The 26,497-nt window shown below is 38.0% G+C and overlaps 1 protein-coding gene across 1 annotated transcript in view; it reads right to left on the bottom strand.

The window, feature by feature from the left end:
- Positions 1 to 26,497, bottom strand: part of LOC117172902 (protein unc-79 homolog) — a 1,455,529-nt gene that overhangs the window by 711,799 nt on the left and 717,233 nt on the right. Inside the window, exon 13 of the mRNA XM_033361197.1 lies at positions 9,111 to 9,385. Coding sequence (XP_033217088.1) covers positions 9,111 to 9,385 — 275 coding nt within the window. The remainder of the gene's footprint in view (positions 1 to 9,110; positions 9,386 to 26,497) is intronic.

The following is a 26,497-nucleotide window of genomic DNA, read 5'->3' as shown; positions in this document are numbered from 1 at the left end:
TGAGGCACCGATAGAGTTAACATAAGGACTTAAGCGAAACCATAAGTACGAGAGATTTTTCTTCTGTTTTCAAATTCGTTTAGTGGGACGGACGTTAAACCGCTTGATAAGTTACCACCTGTAGGTATTGGCTCACGGAATTCAATTTCAAGGGTAACTTTAGCTCTGCCAACGAATTTTTTTCAAATTTCAAGTCAAAGCGGTCCGGGTACGTGGACTTAATGTGATAAGAAAATTCACGACGAGGTGTCTTCGAGATAGCATAATTCACAAAAGCATCAGTAGATTGTTGGAGGATTTGAAAGTATTCCCAGGAATTTAGGTTCAGAGCCAACTAAAAATTTTGTGACTTATACTACTGAATTATAAACAATGTGGGTAAGCGAAAACGCGTAAAGAAAAGAATAGCCGGAGCAATCGGGCTATGCAAATTAAAAGTGCCCGCCTGGAATAAGTTAAGTAGAGATCGGATTGGTGATATTCCCTTTTCTTTCTCTTTGCTCATTTGTATCGAGGACGGTATAATATAACTAGAAACTAAGGAACGCAGGGTGGTAATGTAGTATCGTCACAATTATAAAAAGTTATTTATGTCCTAATAAAATGCCTGACATATATGTGTATAATTATCTGTATTCTAGTTTGATTTAGAATGATTTTCGTCTTAACACCCAGTAAAAATCCAACGTCAATATATAGAGCGAAAGCAGAAATTGAAAAATTAGAACTCTTAAATATTAAACAAATAGATGACTCACTATAACCTATAAAATGGGGGATTATTGTAAAAATTTATTTCGTCAGTTTGAGGCTTTAGAACGAAGCTTTAAGGTCCAAATTATAAGGGTTGGAACGCAACAAACTGATTCTAGGCTTCGTTCCTAGTCAATTTCATTTACTAGGCAACGAACTTAGCCATTTAATTCATTTGCAGAAATTCAAAAAAGCTACTTTTTTTAACCTTTATGTAGGGATATATATATAAATATTTATAAGTATTAAAATCATTTCTTAATCCCTATAAGGATAGAAGAAAATAGTGAATCCCTAGTCAGTTTTCTTTAGCTATTGGTACATTTTTTTTATTCCCGCTCTTGAAAGAATTATTAGATATAAGGATTTTGTTCTTATTTAATATTAAGATAAAACATGCAGTTCTTTTTTGCAGCGTCTGGAATCTTTCCATCCTGATGCCTAACCAAACTTTCTACAAAACTCGAGGTTAACCAAAAAGAAAGCGTACAAATAGCGGTGGTAAAAAACAAGTAAAAATAACTCTTTCCACTAGCAAGGAGCAGATTTAGCAGTATCTGACAATAACGATGACTCAGATGCTGACATAGTAGTTAATGAAATTTGACTAGGGGAAAAATTTAACGGAGAAACAGATTATGAATTTTAAATATAAAGGATTTTGGCAATCTTAAATAATTTAATTTAGAAAACTTCAAGAAGTGTTCCAATAATAAAAATAAATTGAAACGTATTCTGCCCACGAAATTTACGGGCTAAATTCGAACCAGTTACAAAATAATCCCAAGATTTAAGACAAGTATATTTTTCTTTTCTTATTAATTTGCACATTTTTTTGTTTAATCGAATCTGTAGTTTAGTTTATTAGAGTGGTTTAACCCCCTCCCCCTAACACTAAAAAACCGTAAGAAAATTTCAGTTTCAAAAAATGTTTTTAAATTTCAAACAAATAAGTGTAGTGGATTTATACTTGTTTCATGTCAGCTCCTGGTAAAAAAAAACGGTAGTGTAATCTTCCTTTAATACTGCTAAAATACTGAGTTGCTAAATAATAGTAGACCCCTGAATTACAGTTCATTACAAAACCAAGATGTGCACCAACGGAGATGAAAACATCGATCAACGGAATATCTATGATAGTATCACTGGCGTTCCGTTATACTTTACAGCAAATGTATCTATGGAAACTAGTTAATCCATGAGGTCCATAGCCGAAGCTAAGACTTTAGAAAAACACACTACACATATACTCTTTTTTGACAGAAAAGACCGCCTTTGAGAACCTTCCATTCAGATGTTTCCAACAGCTCCGTCTTCGTGAGCACAAACATAAGGGTTGCCTTTCTCAACATTATCTTGAGCAAGTTAAAAGGCAGAGCAATAGGAAGTGTGCATGATGAACAGATTGCAAATATTAATGAACTTTTGCCTAATTAAAAAAAATGTTTTATTTTTAAACGAGACTATCAGTGGTATTTTGAAGCAGTAGTTAATCTAAGAATGAAAAGCAAGGAGGATGTTATTGATTACCATACTCGATTGTTAGGTTTAATAACGTAGTGCGGGGCATTCTACACAGGAGAAGTTTCCTACAGCAGGAGAAAACGAATGCATGGTGAAGCCAATTGTCTTATGTGCTCGAAAAGCATTTATTAGATGTCCGCCAGATGAAATATCGACCTTTGTCGATATCCGGAATCCGGCAACACTGTCGGAGTCTTAAGATCATACCCAGTATATTAAAGAACGCAAGAATGCAAATGAAAGGTTAACTGCAACCGCGTATTAAATTTCTGAAAAGGGAAAATATTTAGACGATGCTTCTGGATCTGCGAATTACCACCAAAAAAAAGTTGAAGGAAAAAGGAAAATATTAGTTTATCCATTAAAAAATCTTTAATCGGAATCAACGGCTCTATTCGTTACTCAAACACCTCAATTACATGAGTTCCAACAGATGTATATTTAACAAATTGCTCAACAACGTGCTGAAAGTTTTGCTCAGCGAATATTTCAACATATGGCTTCACAGTTTGTTTATCAGTTTTTTCAACAGCCGATATCACAATTCACATCAACAGTTTCATCTCAATAAAAGCAGGTGCATACGCAAGTGGACATGGCAAGCAGGAAAAAGGAATTAATTCCAGAAGCAACTCACTAGGACTGGGGCAATGAAGCTACAGCCAGAATGGTCAACAGGTCGCGGCTCCGAGCCCTATCACCGACGAGCGTCAAAAAACTATACTGTTCTTAAAGAATTTATAAGAATCATGCGAACAGGATATCGAGGACCAGACTCCCCGTGAATTGAAATGAGAGCAGTAGAATTCGTCAACCGGAAATCTTATCATGAGGTTGATCCCGAGTCTGATCTGAACTTGATTAAATTACGTAAGATACCAGACGAGGTGAAACTAGAAGAATACCATGCTGTAAAAATAGCTGGAATCACTTCCGGATTGGTGAACACAAATGGCACTATAAAAATGCATATTTTAGAAGTACCAGTTGTATTTCACGTGGTAGGAAGAGATGTCATTCTGACATAATACTCGTGTAACTTTAAAAAATCACGTAAGGCAAATTCGGTTTATCGACAAAGAATCACAGGCAGCAAGAGAGATGCTTGCCCCTGAAATTAAACCTTTTTCTCGCATATTAAAAATACAAGCAAGAACAAGGCAAATGGTTGCATTAGAAGTGACTTATCAAGATTTAAAGAAGGTTATCTGCATAGAATAAAAATACCTGAAGGCCTATGTCTAGGCGAGGCTGCAGTCCGAGTCACAAAGGAATTTGCAGAGTTTATGCTATTAACACTACAGATAGAGAGATTAAAATGGTGCTCACACCGCAAGAAATAATACGATTTGACGTGAATCCACTCCCGGGGGAACAATTTTTAGAGTCAGAATTGAAAGCACCGTCCTCCAATGTGGATTTAGGCAAATGCCACCTCTAATCAAATAGAGTCGAACTAGTAAAGATAAACTTAAGAATAACACACCTATTTCCACAAGGACAAGAAGTGGTGGTTAAAAGGGCAACATATTTTCGCAGCGTTAGATATACAAAAAAAGAAGATATTATACGAGAATCAAAATCACCCTCTAGTTAACCCCTGATGATTATTTTTAAAAAAGCAGACGCGTTAAGTATAACAAAATATCGAGAGATCATCGGGCTCTAAATAAAAAGGTAATCGGAGTTGCTCATCCTTTGCCCAACATAACTGAAACTTTAGATCAATTAAGTCAAGCTCAATATTTTTCAGTCATGGATTTAGTCAGCGGTTACCACCAAGTCCAGACTCACTCAGATGATAGGGCGAAAACAGCATTTCCCTCGTCTACAGGGCATTACGAATACCAAATAATCCACAACTTTCTTTGCAACCTTTGAGCATCTAATGGACGACGTCCTAAATAGTCTGCTTAATCAGAGGGGTTTGAGTACTTGGACGACATCGTCGTTCATTCGAAGGATTTAGAAATACATGGCAAACGCATGCGGCGACTTTTGGGAGGGGTTCGTGAAGCAAATTATAAAGTACAACCCCACAAATGTGAAGTCATAAGGATAGGGAGAGAAAGCAAGCTTTAGGAAGGTACAAAGATATGTGTGTAAACAACCAATTCTTCAATATCCCGGCTTTAATAAAACTTTCAAGCTTGCTATAGACGCTTCAGAATATGCGATAGGAGCAGTATCAACAAAATAAAAAAACTGCATGGATATGCCTGTAGAGTACTACTTGAAGGTTTTAACCAAAATTGAACTTAAGTACTTTCCAAACGAAAAAGAAAGCTTAGAAGTCCTATACGCAGTAGCAACTTATCGTCCTTACTTGTATGGACGGGAATGCATGTTGGCCTGCGATCACGAACCAGTGCATTGAGGAAGTTATATAGACCATCCTGGGATAAGAATACTTCGATGGAGATGCGTACTCAAGAATTATCAATATAAGTTTAAGTAAAAGAAAGGAAAAATCAATATAGGAGTCGAGGCTCTCTCGGGAAACGCAGTTCTCAACTAAGAATCTGCTTCGTGTGGACCAAGCGAATCCAAAAACTCCGACGATACGACGGTTAAGCCTAAGACCGAAGAAATTAAACTAACTTCAAGGGTATACACTATTATCCGATCATCCGCGAGTCAGGGAAAGGAAAACAAAGATGAAACGCCAAAAAGTTCCAAAGGAACTAAACACAAACAGCACCTGGTAACAAAAAACAATGAATTCCATCGGACTGTCAACTACAAAGAAAAATGCAAAGTCGAACAAAGAGGCTCTGACGCAATCGGCGGTAAAGGAAAACCATCCATTCCAAGAACAACCTATTTTAAGCGAATGAAAACGAAAAAAAATATCAGCAATCAAGATTGCAGGAAGTCCCGAGAAAAGAATGAATGTCTTAATACAAAAGGATTCTGATAAGAGCTAAATTTCAACACAGAAAGCATTAAAGAGTTTTGATCATGAGCCACCGGTCTTTATTACGCGAACGGAAAGTCCCATGCTGGTATAGGAGCATCGTTTGGCAAAGGTAAACCACTAAATGTATTACGAAAAATACGCGATAGACATACCACCAACGTAGCTGAAATAGAAGCGGCAACAAAACTGCCGTCAAAGCACATGGCGCAGGGATAAGGAAACTTCGCTTAAAGAAAAATTCTAAATTTGTAATAGAAAGTCCTACCTAATGGAACCATTACTGGAAACAAAATAATTGGAGCACTTCGAATAATCAACCAGTTAAGAATCTAACAGAATTTGAAGACTTGGGAGAAGCACTCGCTCCCATTGAAGTGTATGGAATCATGTACCCAGTCACAAGGGTATCCAGGGGAACGAAAGGGCCGACCAGCTTGCGCGTCAAGACATTGAAAACCGCAATCATCATCATAACAAAATATTGAGAAAAAAAATCAGATTGCCTGAAACGTAATCAAATGATTGTGGTCATAAAAGCACTACCCGAAGATGAAACGGATAGTGACAGTGTAGAAGGAGAAGAGCCTTCTTCAAATTATTTCAGGGTAGAAATCCAGAAATCATTTTCTAAATTTGACATGTCAGTACCCGAAAATCAACCCATGCTATGGTATCATGAAGGCATGAATAAGACTTGTCAACTTGCGTGTACAGCCATCTCGGAAGACGAGGCAGATCTCAAACTCCTACAAGAATTGGAAGACATAAATCTATGCGATAGAGATGACAATGAAGAATTTTCGAACAGAGTGCGAAATTTGTTGGAGAATCATGCAAACCAAAAAGAAGAACCAAATCATCCAAAAGAGGCACTACAAATAGAAAGAAAATTTTAGAATGAACATACTCAAGAGAAGATAGAAGATCCGAAATATTCCCGAGAAAAAATTAAAGAATTCGTGATAACTAGGAGAAGCAGTGTAAGGTTTGAGCATACTCCGGAAAAATAAGGATCTCCAATTCTTAGCAAGTAACCATCTAGAATGTCTCTATTCCCTACACCGCAAACGGAAGTTATTCCAGGAACAAGATTTAGTCCCTATTCTAACTCAGAAAAACAAAACGAGGAAGAAACAAAGCCAATAAAAAGGCGATTAGAAATTAAGCCAACACGATTGTAATTATAACATGGCTTGATTGATGTGAAGTGAAGATCGAACTGGCTCAAAGATCTCAGGCAACCATCGACCAAGAAATGCAGGAGCTAAGTCGTGACGTTGAAAAAAAATATTCATCGTCTTTGCCGCCAATTATGGGGAAAAAAAGAACTACACCAATGCTAGGATTTCTTGGAGGCATCATTGGACCTGTATTGGGTCTCTTGACCTACGAAGATGGCCAAAACAACAAGTCGGAGATCGAAAACCTCAATATCATCATTTGATGTCATCTGAGCAAAATTCTTTTTAAAATCTTCTGAGATTTTTGTTAAATCATTAGAAATAATATATATTATTATATAGCTTGTGTTTCGCACATGCTATACCGTCGATTGCTCAGTGTCGGACTAGCCTTGTCTTTCGCCCATGGGCGAAATTTTATGTTTATTGGCTTCGTTATTCACCTGAAAGTATTTTAGACCAGTACAAAAAATCTTAGACGCTTTTCGAGTTTCTTATTCTAAGCTGTTCCTCAATATTTTTAAATCGATGCATCCACTTTATCGTGATTAAAAATTTTATTTCCCAATCCTATAGTGTTTTACTGAAAAACTTTTTTCGTAATTATAAAAATTTTGAAGTATCGAAACGTTCCTTAGTGCTTTCTTTATAACTTACCAAATCCTAAACACGATATCTCAATCCATGTGGACATTGTCAGGACCAAAGACATGAAAATCATTCTATACAAAAATTTCATAACCGAATCTGAAATACATCAAACCAAAAATGGTCTGCAAAGAGCTATATTTCGAAAGGTAATATCCTATTTTATCAATTTCTAAGTAAACTTTCTTTGAAATTATAAATATATTGATGTATATACACGTTCTTTAGTGCTTGTTCTTCAATCTTTCAAATTTAGAAGACGATGTCTTCAACCGTGTGGAGGCAGTGAACACCAAAAGAAATGGAAATAATTTTGCATATTTACTTCTTACTCAGATAATGTTTTCAAAATTATTACTTAAACTAAACATGCAATCTTAATTTATTGTCTGATTTCCCAAATTCCAAACTTTGGGAGCGATATATCATTGCCTTCGGACACAGTGAACACAAAAAAAAAGGTTCATAACCGAGGACTGGTTTGGTCACGTAGTCACCACAAAGCATGCCCTTAAATTCTGAAAAGGAAACATAGATCAACTAAAAATAACCTTAATATAAAATAATTATTCACTTTAATTACTAAATAACATCACCAAAGAAATAATTAATAAAATATACAATAAATCTTCTAAAAAGAGCGTATGAAATAAAACTTACAAAACAAACTGACTTTAAAGTTTCTTTACCGTATGTTGAACGTCTTTCGAAATGTCTCAGGTGCTCCTTAAGGAAAGACAATATCAATGCTTATTTCACAAACGACTATATACACAGGGATGTTATCCTTCGAATGATTTTTATTCATATGATCTAAAATGCATTTGCGCTAGCAGAAAGGCGTGTATTGTTAAAATTGAGAACCCCCAGAAATTAGAAAAAGCCATATTGTTGTTCAATTTTCCTACAACTCAATGTTTAGGACATGTACGTCGTTTGTGAGAAGTTTTTCATTAATTGAATGTCAGGCATATTCCAAGAAATACATTGTCGATTAGGTAAATAAAATGATCTTGCTTTTATCATTTTTAGCGTGTTTTATTAGTAGATTGTATAAAATACTCTAAATATATTAGGTTAAGGATTGAAAAGATGTCAGCAATCTTTGTGTATTGAATTAACCTAAAAATATAATTTCACGTGCATAGAGTGGTTAATTTCAAACCAGCGAGGAACTGCTAGTCATATTACAATCATCGGCTAACTTTGAACCAGCAAGTAATCCTTTAGGTTACATCTGAAAATCAACCTTTTTTTATTGAAATTTTTTATTGAATTGCTTCAACTATTTTAGTTCGACTTTTCGGTATTTTTTATATAACTCGGGCAATGTCATTCAAAGTTGAGCCATTAAGTAGAGTGCAGTCTTGTGTTATAAATGATAATGCGTATTGGAAAATGCTGTAGGGTTAGAAGTGTTGAAAGAATTTGACTGTTTAGAAAACTTTGAGCTGTAATTATTTTGACCAGAATTTGTTCATGGGAGCACCACTTGAAATTGTTTTGTAACTGAAGATGGCGTCGTTTATATTTCTTAAAGTTATATTTATTGGGAAAATTTAAAAAAACATTCACATTGAATAGGAAATCATACATTTGCTATTATTGTTTATGCTTTTTCTGAAATTGTTACGAAAATATTTGTAATAAAACGCCAAAAAAAAGCACTTCATTTCTCTAAATTTAATTCTAAAGTCGTCAACGTCAGAAGTAAATTTTTCTCTGTGCTTGAGGAAAAGATTCTGAGATTGTGATGCAAGAAAACATTTTTGTGAAAAATCACGGACTTTTGCGCTCTGTTTTCAACATCTAAAATAGTGCATTATAAACAGTTATGTAATGTGATTTCATATTTTCAATTCTCTCCATAATAAACAAGGCTTCACCTTCTGGTTTTGTTTTTAAATAAATAAACTTTTAGAGCCTAGGGGGCTCAGACGATACCGCGGCAGGCTCCGAGTAGGAGGCCTTGGGTTCGATTCCATTTCCGGTATCCAACATGAGCCCATAGTTCGAGTCAAGATAAAGCTAATATACAAACTGTGCGAAAAAGTAGCAGAAACTTTTTTTTGTTTAATACTCACACGTTACATATCCATTGTCGCTGGGTATAATTTTCATCATTTTCTCATTCGAATACTTTCTTTCACTTAAATTCTGCATTGATTCAATGCCATCTTTAAACATTGAAAATAGAAGGCTTAACGGAATCATTATTTCTAGGATTGTTAATGTTTGTAGCCATTTCAGTGCTTGTTCTTGGATGATAGCACTTGTCTTAGTAAATCTCTTTGCCATAAAACTGTACATTTTTGTTGTGTCGAATCCAAGAGGACTCATATCTGGATCTAACATTTTGCTGAAAGATAATGTATAAAACATAAAAAAACTAGCACAAATTGACATATAACCTAGGCTGGTAGCGGGGAGAGGAGATGATTTCGTTATGTATTAGTTACAGGGCCGTGGCCAGCCGCAGGGTCCGATGGGCCCGGGTCGCCCTGAAATTCCGCGAATCCTACTATTTTCCTATAGATGTGAAAAAAATCTAACCTATAACTACGTTTTGGGCCCCTCCTCGAACCTAATTTCTGGCTACGACCCTGATTAGTTACATTACAGAATTCCAGAAATGTTACATATTCTTCGTCACAGCGTTATAAAACAGTGTGAACTTTATGTTCCGTTGTTAGAACACGTGTGACATTCTAGTGACATAACAGTTCTAGCACTCTTTTCTACACATGTATTAGTTACATAATAGAATTCCAGAACTGTTACTCATTTATACAGAACCAGTGTTACAGAACAGTGTGACCTTTATTTCTGTTTTTAGAACACGTGTGACATTCTCGTGACACAACAATTAATTGCTATGTTCCATACTAGTTACGTTCCAGAATTCTATAACTGTTACGTATCTTCGCTTCGACAACGTTTTAGAATAGTTTGACTTTTATGTTCTGTAATTGTTATGATGCACGATGGTAACAAGATTATGTATAAAAGTTCCCTTTTTGTTATGTAATATTTACAGTACGTGTTCGCTGAGCTTTAGTTGGAAAATCACATACTTCAGAACAATTAGGACCTGATGGTGTTACAGATTCTTTCTTATGAATAAATTCAACATTTCGATAGTCTATATATTCTCTTCAACAGGAATAGTTTTGTTTATTCAAATTGTATTTATAAACCAAATTTTTGGTCATTAAAAACCAATCCTCCCCATTAAAATTTGTTGGGATTAAATAGCTTGTAAATATTAATACTTGCAATTGTAAATGTCAGAAGGTCATTAAGTAAATTCAATTAAATTGTAAAGATTCACACATTCTAAAGTCTGATTTTTGTGTTTTACACCGAGCTAGAGAAATAGAGATGAGGTTCACAAAGATAGACAGATGGGTACTACAGCAATAATTTAAAGCAAAGTTTTACAATGAACATCTTAACTCTTTTTATATTAATTAATAATTTCGATAAAATTGTTGATATAATAACAAAAATATGAGTCAAACATTGGAAATCAACCTATAAAATCTAAAATAATGTTATGAAATCCACTATAGTTTGCGAGATCAGTTACTATATTTAGGAATTTGTTACCTTCGCTCTTAGTGAAGAACATTTCAGCTACAAGTCTTATAAAATTATTAGGCTCATGGCGTAAATTATGAACAAATCTTTAAACTGATGAAAAGTTTTAACCTAATGTTTGGCAATCAACTTGTTACTTTTTGTACTCTATCTTAAATTATTATTAATTTTTTAGTCCTAGTAGAAAGCAATCTACCAGTTGAACCTACTATATAACACATTTCACATTCTAAACAATCAATTTTATATACTACGTTAGTCAAGGAAAGGTATGAAAACGAAAAGTTTTAAATCACTATTATGAACTGGAAGCAAGTTCAGCTGTACTGTATTAGCTTCTTTAAATGTTTTTAATTTATATTTGATGTGTAATTGAACAATTTTTTCAGAGTAATTGTAAAACAAATATTTTGAATAAGAACGATATCATAATTGTGAAAAGACTCATGTGATAATTTGAGCGTTCAATTTTCCATCGCAGGTGTTGGACAAAGAAAACTAATGATCTAACTGAAAAATTGTTTTTCCTATACTAATCTGAAATAATAGTTCGACCATTAGTTTTCATAACTTTGACATTTAAAAGTTACTATTAAATGTCTAAGCGGCCCATGGAAAACAGGTCGACTGCATGCGTTTAAAACAGCTTTAAAAATTATTTACTTAAATCAGCATTCTTGAAAGGTAATTTCCAATTGAAACAGACTTTTTACAAGTTAATAGCGCACACTTGGGTGAATTTGGAATTATGCGTATACTGGGGACCGGTTCACTGGTGAATTTGGAGTGGGGTATGGGGATTCTACTGTGAGCATTACTTTCATGAAATTGTCGTGGGAGGTCTACCGGGACCATTACTTCGTCGAATTTAAAGTCATGGATCTACTGTGACCGGTACCCTGACGAATTTGGAGTGAGTGGTATACAGTGGCTGGTACTTGGTTAATTTGCAGTGAGGGCGGGGGGGGGGGTCTACTCTGGTTGTTACTCCGGCAAATTGAGAGTGCCAGGTCAAGTGTCATGTCACCTGATGTGTCGCCAGTAAATTGTCCCGGCGCTCCTGGTAGAAGAACTAGAAATGAGCCTAAGGCCTGTCGCTCCCGTGGTTGGAAAATCGTAATACCCTAAGTTTAGGCTTTGCAGTGGAGGTCAAGAATGGCGAGCTACAACATGAAAGAATGAAATCTTAAATTCCGACTGACACCACACTGGGCAGCAGTTCAGAGAATTAAAAATTACTGTTCTTATTTCTTGTTACTATGTTTTTTATTATTGTTTCTTTACTCATGCATAAGAATTGTATAATACTAAGTGGTGTAATTTGAAAAGAATGAATATTTACAAAAATTTAATTGTTTTTGTAAAAAGTATTTTACTTCTGCTGCAATATAGTAGATAAACATATTTGTCCTTTTCAAAACCATAAAACGAAAGTATAAATAAACAAATCGTTGTGCTAATAATTCTTTAAGCAAAATTATATACCGTTACGATACAAAAAATTTTCTAAAAAATTACTAATATTAAACATTATTTTAACAGTTTAAAATACTACTTTCCTATATAATTTCCTCAACATTTTATTAAAGCAAACTTTGAGAACTGACATAAATCCTTAATATTTCAATGGTTCACTCTGTGCAGATTTGTCAAGTTCATATTTGACACGTTTGGATAAGTGTTCTGTATTCTTCTTGAAATACTGAGTCCCTTAATTTGCTCTCTTATTTTCTGAACCAGGGAAACCGACATTGTTTGCATAAGTATTCTTTTTTTTACTGGGAAACGAGTGGAGGCCCGGTGTTTCACTAGTGAAAAAATAACAGAGATAGAGAAAATCAGGGAATATTATGCTAATTTAAACTTAATTCAAAATAAATGTTCACCCCCCCCCCACTAATCACCCCTTTTTGGCATCCATGCTAATTTTTAAATTACAAAACAAGGATCAGTGGTGTTGGACTTTTTGATGATACGGAACATATTTTCAAGACTCTCATGACACTAACTTTTTCTGTCGAGTATTTTCAGTGTGAAAATTCTACAATTATTAACATTTACTGCAAATTTAAACTTAGCTCATAAAATACCACTAGAAAGGCTCCAGAAACTCCTAGCACGGAATTCCACGTTTGTCAGCGAAAGTTCCAATGGCAGTTCAACCCCACCGTGATTAAGTTAGTAGACCTGAACATCAAAGATACGAACTCCAACAATAGGAGTGTTCCATAGATACAATTGCTCCGACTCGAAAGGAGCAAGCAGTATTTTCCCCCTTCTACACCTGCCCTATTTGAAAGTGAGGCGCCTGCGAGTGTGCGCTGTCTGGAATTCGACATACGCGAGCGCTTAGCAGGCTTGTATTGCGTTTTCACGCATTACCGCCAAAATCTAAATGCCGAAGGAGCGGAATCCACTTTTACGTTCGTATCTTTCAAGTTACCGATTCCCCAACTTTTCTTATCTTTAGAATTCGAGTTTATACCGCCGCTTGGTCATGTGGACCATTTTATATTTATGGAAAGGCTGAGTTGACTATTATTTAGGTAATTAGAAATGAAGTATTTAAAAAAAAATAAAAATGATTTATATCCGAAAGAATCATATGCGGAGAACCTAACTTTCGAATAAATTTACAAGTTTCTGTGCAGATTCCTCAAGTTTTTATATGTGACAGTTTAATCTGGGTGTTCAGGATTCTTTATTTTCCACTAAATTCTTACCTCGTACTATATAATTTGAATTTTTTCTTTACAAATTTGTGAGATTACATATCAATTTTAATGGTATCGGATTAGATATCAATTACTGATACCTTAAAAAAGGTTTCACTACGATAGAAATATGTACAAGCTCCAAGTGTAATATTTGTAGATGGGTAGTGGGAGTTCTGCACCACTTTTTCCCTATGAATAGCAAACTTGCGATTAGAGCACAGAAGGCCGTAAGATTGAAATCGCTCCTTTTTCTGACTAACGAAACACAGTTTTAAAGTATCTGATCCACACTATCGACATTGGAAATCCATACTTAAAAATCATGAGAATGGAACATTTCAGCCCCAAAAATATGGAATAGCAGATGATATGATAGACAGTATCGCAATATCAGGCGACTCAATACCTGCTATTTCCGGAATTGAAGTTTTTCACCCCAAAATAATATGTGTTCAATGTTTTATCGCAATGGTGCGTCATTGAAAATTTCCAAGATCTGCAACCACCATCAATGAAGCATGGCTGCCTTTGTTGTGCGCCAACACTATGAGTCGGAGATGAAATTAAATTATAGGTGTTAAGTAATTTGATATGGCAGAAACAATTAGACGCAAGTTACATATAATTCTAAGAATTTTTTGCTTTAAAAATGGTATCATGATACATGTATTACGGAGAAAATAAGGCATTATGTCGTGCTTTTTTATGCAGGTTCGAACACGTTTCTCGGTAAACAAAATTACATTCTTATGACGTCATCGTCGATTCCTGGAATCCTTATCTATGTGAACTAAATTGAGTAAACATTACAAGACGTTCTTCTCTTTCTTCAGTTTGTTGTCAGATGCGAGATTGTGAAGAAGAAATGCAACAAGAGCTAAAAAGTCGTTTAAACGTATTCCTAAAGAACACTCAAGAGCTAAAACAAGTAATTCAAGTGCAAACCTATTTACAAACTCTGACAAGGAAATTTAAAAATGTGAATCTTGAAGATAACAAACAGTGAAGAAGAAAAAAATAAATTTCCTGAAGTTAAACAGCACCGCTCGCAATGAAGTTCTTCTTCCAACAAAAAAGCTGACAGATCTAGAAGTTAACAAGATATACGAAATAATGGACATTAAGGAAGCTAAAATTAAATATGGAACGAGAAAGCTTGTTATCATAGAAAACAAATTCTACGTTTTTCTACCTCAAAGGATTGTCACACTCTGTGAACAGGATAAAAACCTGTTTGTGCAGATGCAGAAAGCCTGTGAAGATCAGCATCTTGAAATAGTGTATTTGGGTGGACGCTTCAACTCCATTGAATTTGTGGAGAAAAATGTAAAAGTCTGTACAGTTTTTCAATTATCGCTCATTCTGTGAAAACTTTCAGTAAGATATTCATCATGCCTCATACATCACGAAATCAAATGCTACATGCAACCACATACAACCTGAATTTATCATTCACGAAACAAAATATTGTTGGAGCTAAATTTAAAAAAGTCGGAAAGCTCGCCTCAAAAGTCAAACTGCAGGCAGGCAATCGTCGTGCAAGTATAACCCTGAATCTAGAAGAGTGGAAATTATTTAAAAGTTACTTCAACCTCATGACACTCTTCATTGATGGCCAAGAGAAGCAACAATACATCGAGTGTGGAAATTTCCACATACACATGACTATATCTTTTTGAAATTGTGCATTAGCTTTGGAGAAAATTCAAGAAATAGTAAAATATTATCCATATGTACTGCCAGAAACAACGTTTGATGTTCTCCAGGAAGTCGGCCCTTGTATCGACCGGTATCTTCTGGAACAGAGTGTTATGCCGGTTTCAACGTGCAAAGAAGGTCATCATTCAAACCGTCGCCGGAAGAGTCTGGCGTAAAGTGCAATCACCAATTGTGAAAAGTGTAAAATCTTATATATGAAAATACTATACAAGTTTAAAGAGTAAGGCAATGAAAAAACTTATATTTACTAATCGCATGCGATTTGAGAGTCTGTTTATTGAAATCATTACTTTTTATAATCAAAATGTGTGTGAAGAAGTGATTGAGAAATTACCAGAACTCAGATGTGTGTATGGTACCTTTATAAATTAAAAATGTCATGTATTCTGTTGGTAAGAAAAATCGGAATAAATGTAATTTAAATCAAATTCGCCTTTTTCATTCACTAGATTAAGGGTAGGTAGATGTGTAAGTAAGAAAGATACAGATGTTTGAAAATAATCAACATTATTCAGAAAAAACTTAAAATTTATACAAAAGATACTTACAGGCTAGACTTAACTGTCTAACTATTGTGAGAGTTGTTGAAACCTAACTATTTTACAAAAAGCTTATTTCCACGTTTTGTCACTACTTTTTCCGAAAGATAAATGTCTGGAGTTATAACTCTACCCAGTTCTTATTAATAAAAACTGCCTGCAATAGTTTTACCTTGATACTCTTTAAGCATATACGTCACTTGTTCGGTATTCTTAAAATGACTTATCATAAATATTTCAGTTGTCCAATTCGGTGTGTAGCCTTTCTCAAAAACGTGCTTAATTTTACCTACACGTACTTTATCCCCAACTTTATATTTGGCTTTCTCAACTGTTTGTTTCACATTATAATTTTTGTACTCGTTCAACAGCAATTTTTCCTAATTTTGTTTAGTAACATCTTTTGGTTTCATTCTAATAGTGTGGTGTTTAGTATCGTTATAAAATAACATTAAATCTTTGAAAATATCTATCCACCTATAATTACCCTGTAAGCTAAATTGCATCCACATTTTATTCTTTGAAGTACGATTAAATCGCTCGCAAATTGATGCTTTAAAATTAATAAATGTCGAGTACAAATTTACCTTATATGGCCTCATAAAATTTTCAAAATGTTAGTTGTGAAATTCTTTGCCTCTATCAACATGTAAATTTATGGTACGCGTACTTTATCAAGTATAGATTCCATAGCTGCAACTACATCTTCATCCTTCTTGGATTCAGCTGGAATATCCCAAGAAAATTTTTTAAAATATATCAATTAAAGTTTCTAGAGTTTCAATTATCATGTTATTGTTAACAACTTTAGTTCGCAAGGAAGCTATGACATCATGCAGAGTCTGAATTTCTTGCTGAAACACATGTTGCATCATATTTAAATTTACTGCATTATCTAAATCTTTTGCATCAGCTACATTGCACTGCTTTTTCTTTCCGATATCATAATGCCCATCGGTTGTGAATTTTAATCCAACTCTACATCAACAAATACAAACAATGAATTTGAATTAGCTTCATTTGGTATTACAACATCATCATGATCATTGAAAGAATAGTACTCAACACCAGCTACTGAGTTCAGAACTTTATCTAAAAATGTGTATTTTGGTGGATTTGAAGATTTAGAGTAAACAAAAATTTTAAATCTCACTCCATTTAGGTGTATTAATACATCCAACAAAGCATTTGCCTTTCCACAGTTGAAAAGTCCACAAAATATTGCTCGTACAATGTTTGGTAACAAATGTCCATGCCGTTTTTATTTTTTCTCATGTTGTACAAGCGAATTGAAATTATCGATAGGTAGCTTTATAGGTTGTGCTCCAAACTGCATCTTGACTATGACTGAGTGAAAAACTATAAATGTCAGGTTTATGTAGGTTCAGTTTTCAGTCTGAAAGTACCTCTCAAACAGATATGATCGTTCACGGTGACAAACCTACAGTCAGTCGTAAGCGATCCGCGAAAGAGGCAAGGCGTGGCAAAGCTCTGTTGAATAAAATTATTAATAATCTTCCTGTAGAGATACATATTCCTGGATACCAGTACTGAGGACCAGCCACGAAATTGGCAAACGAATTGCTCGAGGTGATCCTGGATTATGAAACACTTGTGTGTGGACATTTATGCCTTGCGTTTTTATACAATCAATTAAAATCTCAAAGTATGTATAATTTATATAAATCTAGAGACTAATGATTTTAAGCCAGTCAAAGACTAGCCGCCACCATAGATAATTCAATGATGTTATCATTATCGGGCATTTCTTCGATCCTAGAAAATCAGTATTTTCCTTCAATTGAGTTGTCTCCATACAAAAATTATGCTCTTGGACTTGTTGAATATCTTACCTTCAACTCAATTCCCATTGAAGACATTGGTCGAAATAAATTCTACATGAGTAAGGAAATAATCGAAATACCTACAGGAAGTTATGAAATGGGTGATATACAGCGCTATCTACATGATGTTTTAGTAAAAAAGGGTATTGAAATGCCTATTGAGCCGAATAATAATACATTGCGAAGAAAAATTTATTGCAATTGAGACATAAATTTTGAAAAATCAGACTCAATGGCAAGTTTATTGGAATTTACACCAAGAATATTGGAATCTAATAAACATCATGAATCTGACCAACCAGTATCCGTAATTAAAATAATTGCTCTCAGAGTCGAATGTAAAATAACTATAGGAGCGTACATCAATGGTCAAAAAGTGTACACTATTCACGATATTTTTCTTGTTGTACCGCCAAGATATAGAATAGTGGAATAATGGATAGTGGATAGTATAGTCGATCAAGATGGACATTTGGTTAATTTTCATAGAGAAATTATAAAACTCAGACTTTGACAGCAATATCGGCGGTATCATTGCTACTGATAGGGTTTCCCATGCCAAATAGGCTGATAACGAAGAGGAGAGGGACTAAGTAGAACACCAAAACCCATTAATGAAAAATGGAGAATATATTTAAAATTTTGAAACTCTTGTCGCTTCCCGAGGATCGTCGGGGCGACCCTGCAGTCACAGCTGGGGGCCACATCATGCGGGACGGTTGCGATGGTGAGCTGCGAGATGGTCAGGCAGATCTCACTAATCAAACAACTGGCTGCTGAGGATGCTTTGGATAGCGCTAGCTATTTGCAGCCAACCACTGATACAAGCCGGGTTACGTGGGTGGTGGCTGAACCCGACTTGATCTAAAAATGATGTGGTTGTGGGTCGGTAGGTGTTCGGTATGTGAGACGACGTGTCTCACGATACCGCGTGGAGGGCCGTTCGTACCCTCCTGGGTAGAGGCCACTAACCACTATCCTTGGCCACTGGTTACGGGTGGAGGGCCGTTCGTACCCTCCGGGGTAGAGACCACTAACCACTGGGGTCCTGTAGTGTCTGCTGGTGTGGGTGGCGAGCCGGTCGTACCCTCCTGGGCAGAGGCTCTCCTCCAGGTGGGGACGCTTGCGGGGAGATGGGGTGCGAGGGGCGGTGGTGTCTGGAGTCGCGTAACACCCGAAGAGATCCGGACGGTCGCAGACCGCAGACGAAGAGGACGAGACGAGGAAGCGAGCGAAACGAGACCTCTCCGACACCGGCACTAGTACGACAGAACGTACTACTGCCTTGGGGGTGGAGGACGAGGAGGTGGAGGAGGACGGCCTGCAGTCTTCTGGAAGACCGGCTTGCAGGGCGTCGCGGAGGGCGGCGAAGCGACGGCGGACGCGGTGCGCTTTCCGGGACGGGGACGGGAAGTCTTCGCCTGACCAGGCATAGGTGGTGGAGAGAGACAGGAGGTAGGCAAGGAAAGGAATGTTGGGTTGTTGAAAGAAGAAAAGCTAAAGGCGACCGGAGCTGCAAGAAAGCTTACCGACCCAGAAAAAGTAGAGTGATAGGAAAGAGTTCGAGGCGGGGCTGCGGAGAGCGTACCGTCCCCTGAAAATAGTAAAGAGTGCGGGCGGAGCTGCAGAGAGCTTACCGACCCTGAAAGAGAGAGAGAGAGGACAGAGTTTGGCGGAGCTGCGGGGAGCGTACCGACCGGAATGGAAGTTGGAGTGAGAGAGAGAGAGAGGATAAGGATATGGTTGGCGGAAAGCCGGAGGATAACAAGGAGAGAGCTCGAGAGAGCGAGAGAGGAATCGAAGGAAAGACAACTGTGAATTAATTTTCGATTGCGATTGCACTCTTTAATCTCAAAAAGGTGGCTTACAAGAGTATTGCCGAAGGCGACCAGGGGACTGAGGTTACCCAACTGGTTGCCCGATTAAGAGTGCATACTTTCGCTTGTACGCACCCCATTTTATTCGCATCGGCCGAGAGGCGGTCAGGCCGTCGATTGGCCCGGTCCTCTCGGCCACTCACGTCGCGGATGGAAGGGCGAAGCGGCTGCCCCGTCCATCCGTACCTTCGTAGAGCTGAGCGCGTCGCTCAGCTCGATGTTTTTGAAATTGTATAACGAAAAGGCGGAAAATAAGTCGAAATACGGACACATGAAAAAACGTAAAGCGTAAATCGGAATCACAAAAAGTATTTTAAGATGTAAAGAGTTAATACAATATTTGTTATTAATAAAAAAAGAAGTATGCGAAATATTCGGAGAGGAAAAATGTAACATTAAAATATTTAAAAAGAATCTCTTAATAAAAGAATTTAAATGAATATGAAGGACGAAGAGAGAAAATATCTATATACATGATGAAAAATTCGCGTGAATAATATTTGGTAAAAATAAGAGGCCAAATAGATTCCCACACAAAATTATAATCCTATTCAAGAAAAATAAAAATATAATCCTAATCAGTAAAAATAAATCTAGAGCTCCCATTTTTGTTTCCTGACACCAAATAAAGAAAAAAAAATGGGAGGAGAATTATAATCATTTTGAAAAAAGAAATCGCGAAAGTTAAAATTTTAAAAGAGGCCTTTCCCTTTAACGCGTCGAATACGTAGTTGGCGACCGCTGGCCGCTTTCCACGCTTAGGGAAGAGAGAGCGAAAAGAGAGAGAAGAGTCCTGACGCGCGGTGACTCAGACTCACGGGCCTGGCACGTGATGGGGAAGCCTTCCATCGCAGATGCGCCAGGTGTGAGTTTACAACTCTCTTCCTTCCCCGGGTATTAACACGTTAAAAGGGTCGTGTTTGTCAGGGAGAAAGCAAGGTCGTCTTAATAGCCACTCTAAAGTAATTTATCCGGAAGGTTTTTCCAGTCTGGTTTATGTTTAGCAAACACAGACGGGGATTCATTCCTGACAAATTGTTTAGAGTGGTTCTCAATTATGGGGACCGTAACACCATCTCGACAGAAATACCATGGGAGAGCATCAATTGGGATACTTCAATGAAAGAGGAATTGGTGCGTCTCTATTACGAAAGTGCGAAGTTTGAAACAAACACGAAAAAAGGATACAATTTAAGAACAAAATTTGCTGCAAAGTATTCTAATATACAAAATGTCGCACTAAGAGATCTTATTGTTAAGGTGAAAGACATCAGAACTAATCTACATATAACAGAAGACCGAGCAATGGAGATTAAACAACAGGTTGATTTGGCGTGGAAAAGCGAAGACAATGAGCATAAGTTAGAGAAAGCCGCGTCAAACGGTCAAGCAGGAGCAATCCATGTTCTTCCTCAACATATTTATGATCCAACACCATCACATCCTCCAGAGGTGGATGAATTTATACAACCAGACGCAGAAGCAGTGGTTCAGCAACCTTTGTTTTTTGGCAGAGAAAAGTAGGCAAAGTGTGAGGAGAGAACATCATAGACTCTTCTCACTTAAATACACAGAGCTAGCCACGAAAATAAATGAGCAGAATCTGGCAGATCAAAAACGCTCAATATCTGTAAAGAGATTGCTTTCGGTTGTTGAAATAGCTGCTATCAAAATGGAAGTGGTACTGCAGCTTCCTATTGATGAGCTCGCCTTGGAAGATGTGGATAACGAAGACTTGATTGATGCTGAAGGCATAGGTGCAAGGGATAATGAACATCATGCACCGGATCCATTAGAACCACATTTGGATATTGCTAACAATGATTTGGATAGGGAAGTCTCAGAAAAACTATAACACCTGGAAAGGAATTTTGGTCATGCTTTACTAGAGTTCAGATATGTAGAAACAACACTAAGGTATTCGCTGCCCAAAATGAACATCACGAATGATCTGCGTGCACTAATAGCACATCTAGACAGCAAGGTTTTACTTACGTATTTGAACGTAGCACTAACTGTATTAGAGGGGCCAACTCTTGTATACTGTGCAGCTGTGGCAACCGTTAAAACGTTGGGCTGGAAAACTATGCCTGCAATTGCAGTTTTTGTCCCAGCAAGGGATCGACATCCACCATAGAAGATTCGTTGGATATGGGTGTCAGCAAAGTAAGGCGAAAATCGGGTCGATTAACTCAATATAAAAAAGGAAATAGAACCAGAAAGCTGATCAACCATGTTACTAAAATCATCCACCCTCGGCACATCGAGACATTAACACCAACAATATTGGATGAAATTTTAGACTCTCAACGACAGAGACTTGATGTTCTTACTGTAAGACTTAAAGAAGGTTCTCTCGTGAACTGAGAGTAAAACCAAATAACTATCAAGGCACCGAAGTCCCTCAATTGGAAGATATGACAAACTACTGGTCAGCTGTTTGGGGAAAAATGAACAGATGCAATTTGGACACTATGTGGTTCAAACTGGAGGAAGCATGGGCAAGCAATAGCCCGGCAATACATCTGACAAACATCAGAGCCTTGATGTTTCAGCAGTCTCGAAAAGGGCAAGTAATTGGAAAGCTCCACGTCCGGACATGGTGCACAAATTCTGGTACAAGTACCTGAAGAGTGTGCATCTTGCGTTGGCAAGGTGACCGATAGCCTGTCTTCCAACAATTTATAAATTTCTTACAGCTATCATTGCAGATAAGATATATTCTCATTGTGACGAGAATGACATTCTTACAGAAGAACAAAAAGAATGTTGTAAAAACTCACGAGGCTGCAAAGATCTAGTCACTATAGATGCTGTTGTTATGACTCAAGCTCGTAAGCATCAAAGGAACTTACACATGGCATACATTGACTACAAACAAGCGTTTCCTTCCGTGCCGCATGACTAGTTGCTTTAAGTCTTAAAACTTTACAAAATCTGCCCAAGCATTATTGACTTTCTAAGCCATGCGATGAGGTTCTGGGGTACAAGAATCAAGTATTTTGATCATAGACAACCAAGGATAACTAGATCAATACGCTTTACGACGGGTATATTTCAAGAAGACTCCTTCAGCGCACTATGGTTCTATTTAGCGTAGCATCCATTGAGCAAAGCACTAAACAGTATGTCTCATGGGTTCAGAATTCAGATAATGAAGATGGTCATCAAGTGACCCATCTTCTTTACATGGATGACCTGAAACTGTACGCTACTTCAGGCCAGAAACTGCAGCAAGTGATCGATGTCACAAAGCAGTTTTCCAATGATATCCAAATAGAGTTAGGACTAGATAAATGTAGAACAGGGCATTCAATCAGAGGGGAATTAGGGACCGCAGAGTTAGAGAACGAGTTCGAAAATAAAATCGAGGTAATGGCTGCAGGCGAATCATATAAATATCTGGGTATTCTTGAATCTAAGGGTATTCAACATACGATAGTTTAAGACAAGCCTTACGACTGCCTACACTACAAGACTCAGATTAATTATGAAGAGTTTTCTCCACTCGGCAAACAAAATCAGGGTGATCAACACATATGCCATCCCTGTTCGCACGTACTCCTTCGGGCTCACAAAATGGTCTAACACCGACCTTGAAAAGTTAAACAGAATTGTTCGCGTAGAAATGACGACGGACCAAATGCACCACAGAAATTCAGCGATTGAAAGGGTAGTTATACCACGACATTTAGGAGGTAGGTGCGTTGTAGATGTCAAAAAACTGTGTGAGTCACAAGTTATATAGTTGCGAGACTATTTTAACAGCAAACGAAATGTTGCGCTTTACAGAACCATCTGTCAAGCGGATCTTGAATACACGACTCTAAATTTGTCCTCAGATGGGGCCTTGAATATCAGGGCAGAAACGAAGGAGGAAGTAGAAATACAATGGAAGCAGAAATCCATCCATGCCGAGCACCCGAATATGTTTGGTCAAAATGAAGTGGATAGTGAGGTATCTAATATTGATAGCTGTCGCGTAATGGCTCAGAGAGAATATACGGACAGACATAATCATGTAGCGGGCATTATACATCAACAACTTGCCCTAAACTTAGGACTCTTAAAAGAATGGATGCCCTTCTACACATACATTCCAATGCCCGTTTTAGAAAGCTAAGATTACATCTTATATTGAGATGTTACTATCCAAACGGATCATTACATCCCGGCCAATCGACCTGACATCGTGATGCGAAAAGAAAGGTAGAAGAGTCTACATCCTCCGCATTGCTTGTCCGCTTGTGCCGCTCGTAATTGTATACCTACAACGTCATCGCAGGAAGTTTCAACCATCGTGTTAAATTATTTGAATGAACTTATAACATTGTAATCTCAGCATTCTGATCTCTGACTTAGTCCGTGGCTATGATGTATAACCAGATTCACCCAAGTAAAGGTTTAATAATAATAATAATAAATGCGAATAGTAGATAAGCGAATTATTGGTTGGCGAGCATCGTTGACATTGGAATATTCGATCTGCTAGATCAGGTTGCATTAAATAGCTACATCAGTTTAGGAAAATGATTAGCATTGCATTTTTAAATTAGAAGTAAATTTGCTTCAAAAATGTTATTTTCAGGTTGTATAAAATAAAAAAAAACGCTTAAGATTCAATTAATTTTCTGTTGTATACAATGACTCATCATATTTATCGCCTCACTTTTTTCTACATATGTCTACAAGTTTTTAATAATCGCTGTACATAACGTCAACTCTCCTTTGAGAATTGAACTCTTTTTTTGGAAAATGAACATTAGTTTTGATCAACACCAATGGCCTCCTGTGATTTGATTTTGTAGCCCCATGGAAGTGTGTCCGTTGTACGAGGAAGCAGCCTCTTCTTATCAGCTCGCCAGCTGAGGGAGATCTTGTTTTGCTTAATCGACTGAACTTCATGTTTTCGCATCGAATTAACCGTTGAGGTCGAGTCAGAGTTTGATAATGTAGCAAAGTTTGCCTATAGTCCTCGAACGTAATGGTGATAGATAGATAGACAGATAGACAGACAGACAGATGGACATACAGACAGACAGATAGACAGATGGACAGATATACAGATGGACAGATAAACCGAGGGACAGAGGGACAGATGTACAGATGGACAGATGCACAGAGGGACAGATAGACAGATGGACAGAATGACAGACGGACAGACGAACAGACGGGCAGACAGACAGACAGATAGACAGATAGACAGACAGACAGATAGACAGACAGACAGATAGACAGACAGACAGAAAGACAGACAGACAGATAGACCGACAGACAGATAGGCAGATAGACAGATAGACAGACAGACAGATAGACAGACAGATAGATAGACAGATAGACAGATAGATAGATAGACAGATAGATAGATAGGTTCTTTTTTTTTTTTGTATGAGGAGGGGAAATCTTCAAAAGACACCCAGCTACAGTCTGGGTAGTGTCGGATTTTTACCGACTAAAACCCCTCCTCCCACGTCTACCAGCGACCATGGAAACCGCTTCCGCATTACTTCAAGGTCGTTGGACCGCTGCCTTATGGCCCTCCAGACCGCATCTGTGGCATTTGCCACTGCGGTCTTCTCCGGTACATTCCCTGGCAATGTGCCCGGGATTGTGGCATCGGTAACACCGGATTTCGGCATTGTGCGCCTTCACCCGGCAGTACAACCACCCGATTTTTAGTCGACCAGTCACCTCCAGCTTTCTGGCAGGGACTACGTCTAGCTTAACGAAAGCAAGGACACAACCCCTGTTGTTCCTTTTTGTCAGGCTGATCTTAGGAGGAGCACCAATGCGCTCCCCTAAAACCGCCCTCAGAGCTTCCTCAACATCTACCACCTCGGTAGTCTCCACGAGGTCGTAAATCACAATTTTGGCTTTTGGAACGAGGTGACGTACGCCACCGCTATCTCCAAGAGCCCCTGAGAGAGCTGTTCCAAACCACTCTCTGTCCTCCTTTTTGGCTTTGAGCTCTATGAGCACATCGCCAGTTCTTGTCTGTCTGATGGCTTTGACAGACACACCGTGGTCGTCTTGCTTAACGTTTGCCTGAACCTCCTTCAGCACATCCGCATATTTTTTCCCAGCAACAGGCTTGATGGCAATAGCCTCTCTGGGAATTTTCCTCCTTTTCCGCCTTTTTGTTTGACAGGGTTCCTTCTCCCGTTCTGGATCCTTTTTGGTCCTTTCCTCCGTTCTTCCTCCATCAGTTTTTGGCGGCTGTTTCTTTTTTCTCCTCCTACGTGGGGCCTCGGTCCACTCACCCTCAACCTGGGTTTTGGACTTCATTGGGGCCGGGATTTTCCTAGATACCCCTGAGGTCGACGGTATCGGCTCCCTTGCCGCACCCTTGAGCTGCTGATCTTCCAAGAGACTTTGGCATTTCGCCTTCAGGTTACAAACCTGAAGACGCAGTCGCACATTCTCTTCCAAGAACTCCTCCATTACCGCCTCTTTGGAGCCATCGCCGATTTTCTTCAACCATCTTTTAAGCTCCATTAGACGTGCTATCTCCACTTCGTATGCCAGAAAACTGCTGATTTCGCAGATCTCCTTTTTAGGCTTGTAAGCCACCCTCAGAAGTTTCTCCATTTTTATGACTTGGTGAGTCACTCTCTCAATAAACTCCTGGCAGACTTCTGCATTTATCTTCGTCGTGGATCTTTCCACTTCAGGAGTGCTACCTCGCCTCTTCCGTTTTGCCTGGTGCGTCTCCTCTTGCACCCAAAGGGACCTAGTTCTGTGTGGTGTCCTCAAAGAAGAGTCCATTCCCGCCAGAACCTCCATCTCCTCCACCGACAAGTTGTGTGATTGGCCCCCTCCCCCAAAAACCGCGGGGCCGGCGTCGACCACCGGGGCTGGCACCCGGTCGGAATCGACGGTGAGATCTTTCCTCACTTGGGGTATATTTGTTTTATCAACACCCACCATGTTTGGTTTTATTTCGGGGTTCCTTCCCCTAGATGTTCCTCTTAGTCCCTCTCCTCTTCCTTCTTTGCCTGTCAGGCTTGGGAGACCCTACCAGTAGCTACGCTACCGCCAGCATAGCCGCCGAATTCATTAGAGGAGAGATCAAGCCCTATCGCGACGACAACGCGGGAACACCCTTAGATAGATAGATAGATAGATAGATAGATAGGTAGGTAGGTAGGTAGGTAGGTAGGTAGGTAGGTAGGTAG

Source organism: Belonocnema kinseyi, chromosome 5 (assembly GCF_010883055.1).
Source record: "Belonocnema kinseyi isolate 2016_QV_RU_SX_M_011 chromosome 5, B_treatae_v1, whole genome shotgun sequence".
NCBI lineage: Eukaryota > Metazoa > Arthropoda > Insecta > Hymenoptera > Cynipidae > Belonocnema > Belonocnema kinseyi.
The sequence above is the reverse complement of the archived record's forward strand: the minus strand, read 5'-3'. Positions and strand labels throughout refer to the sequence as shown.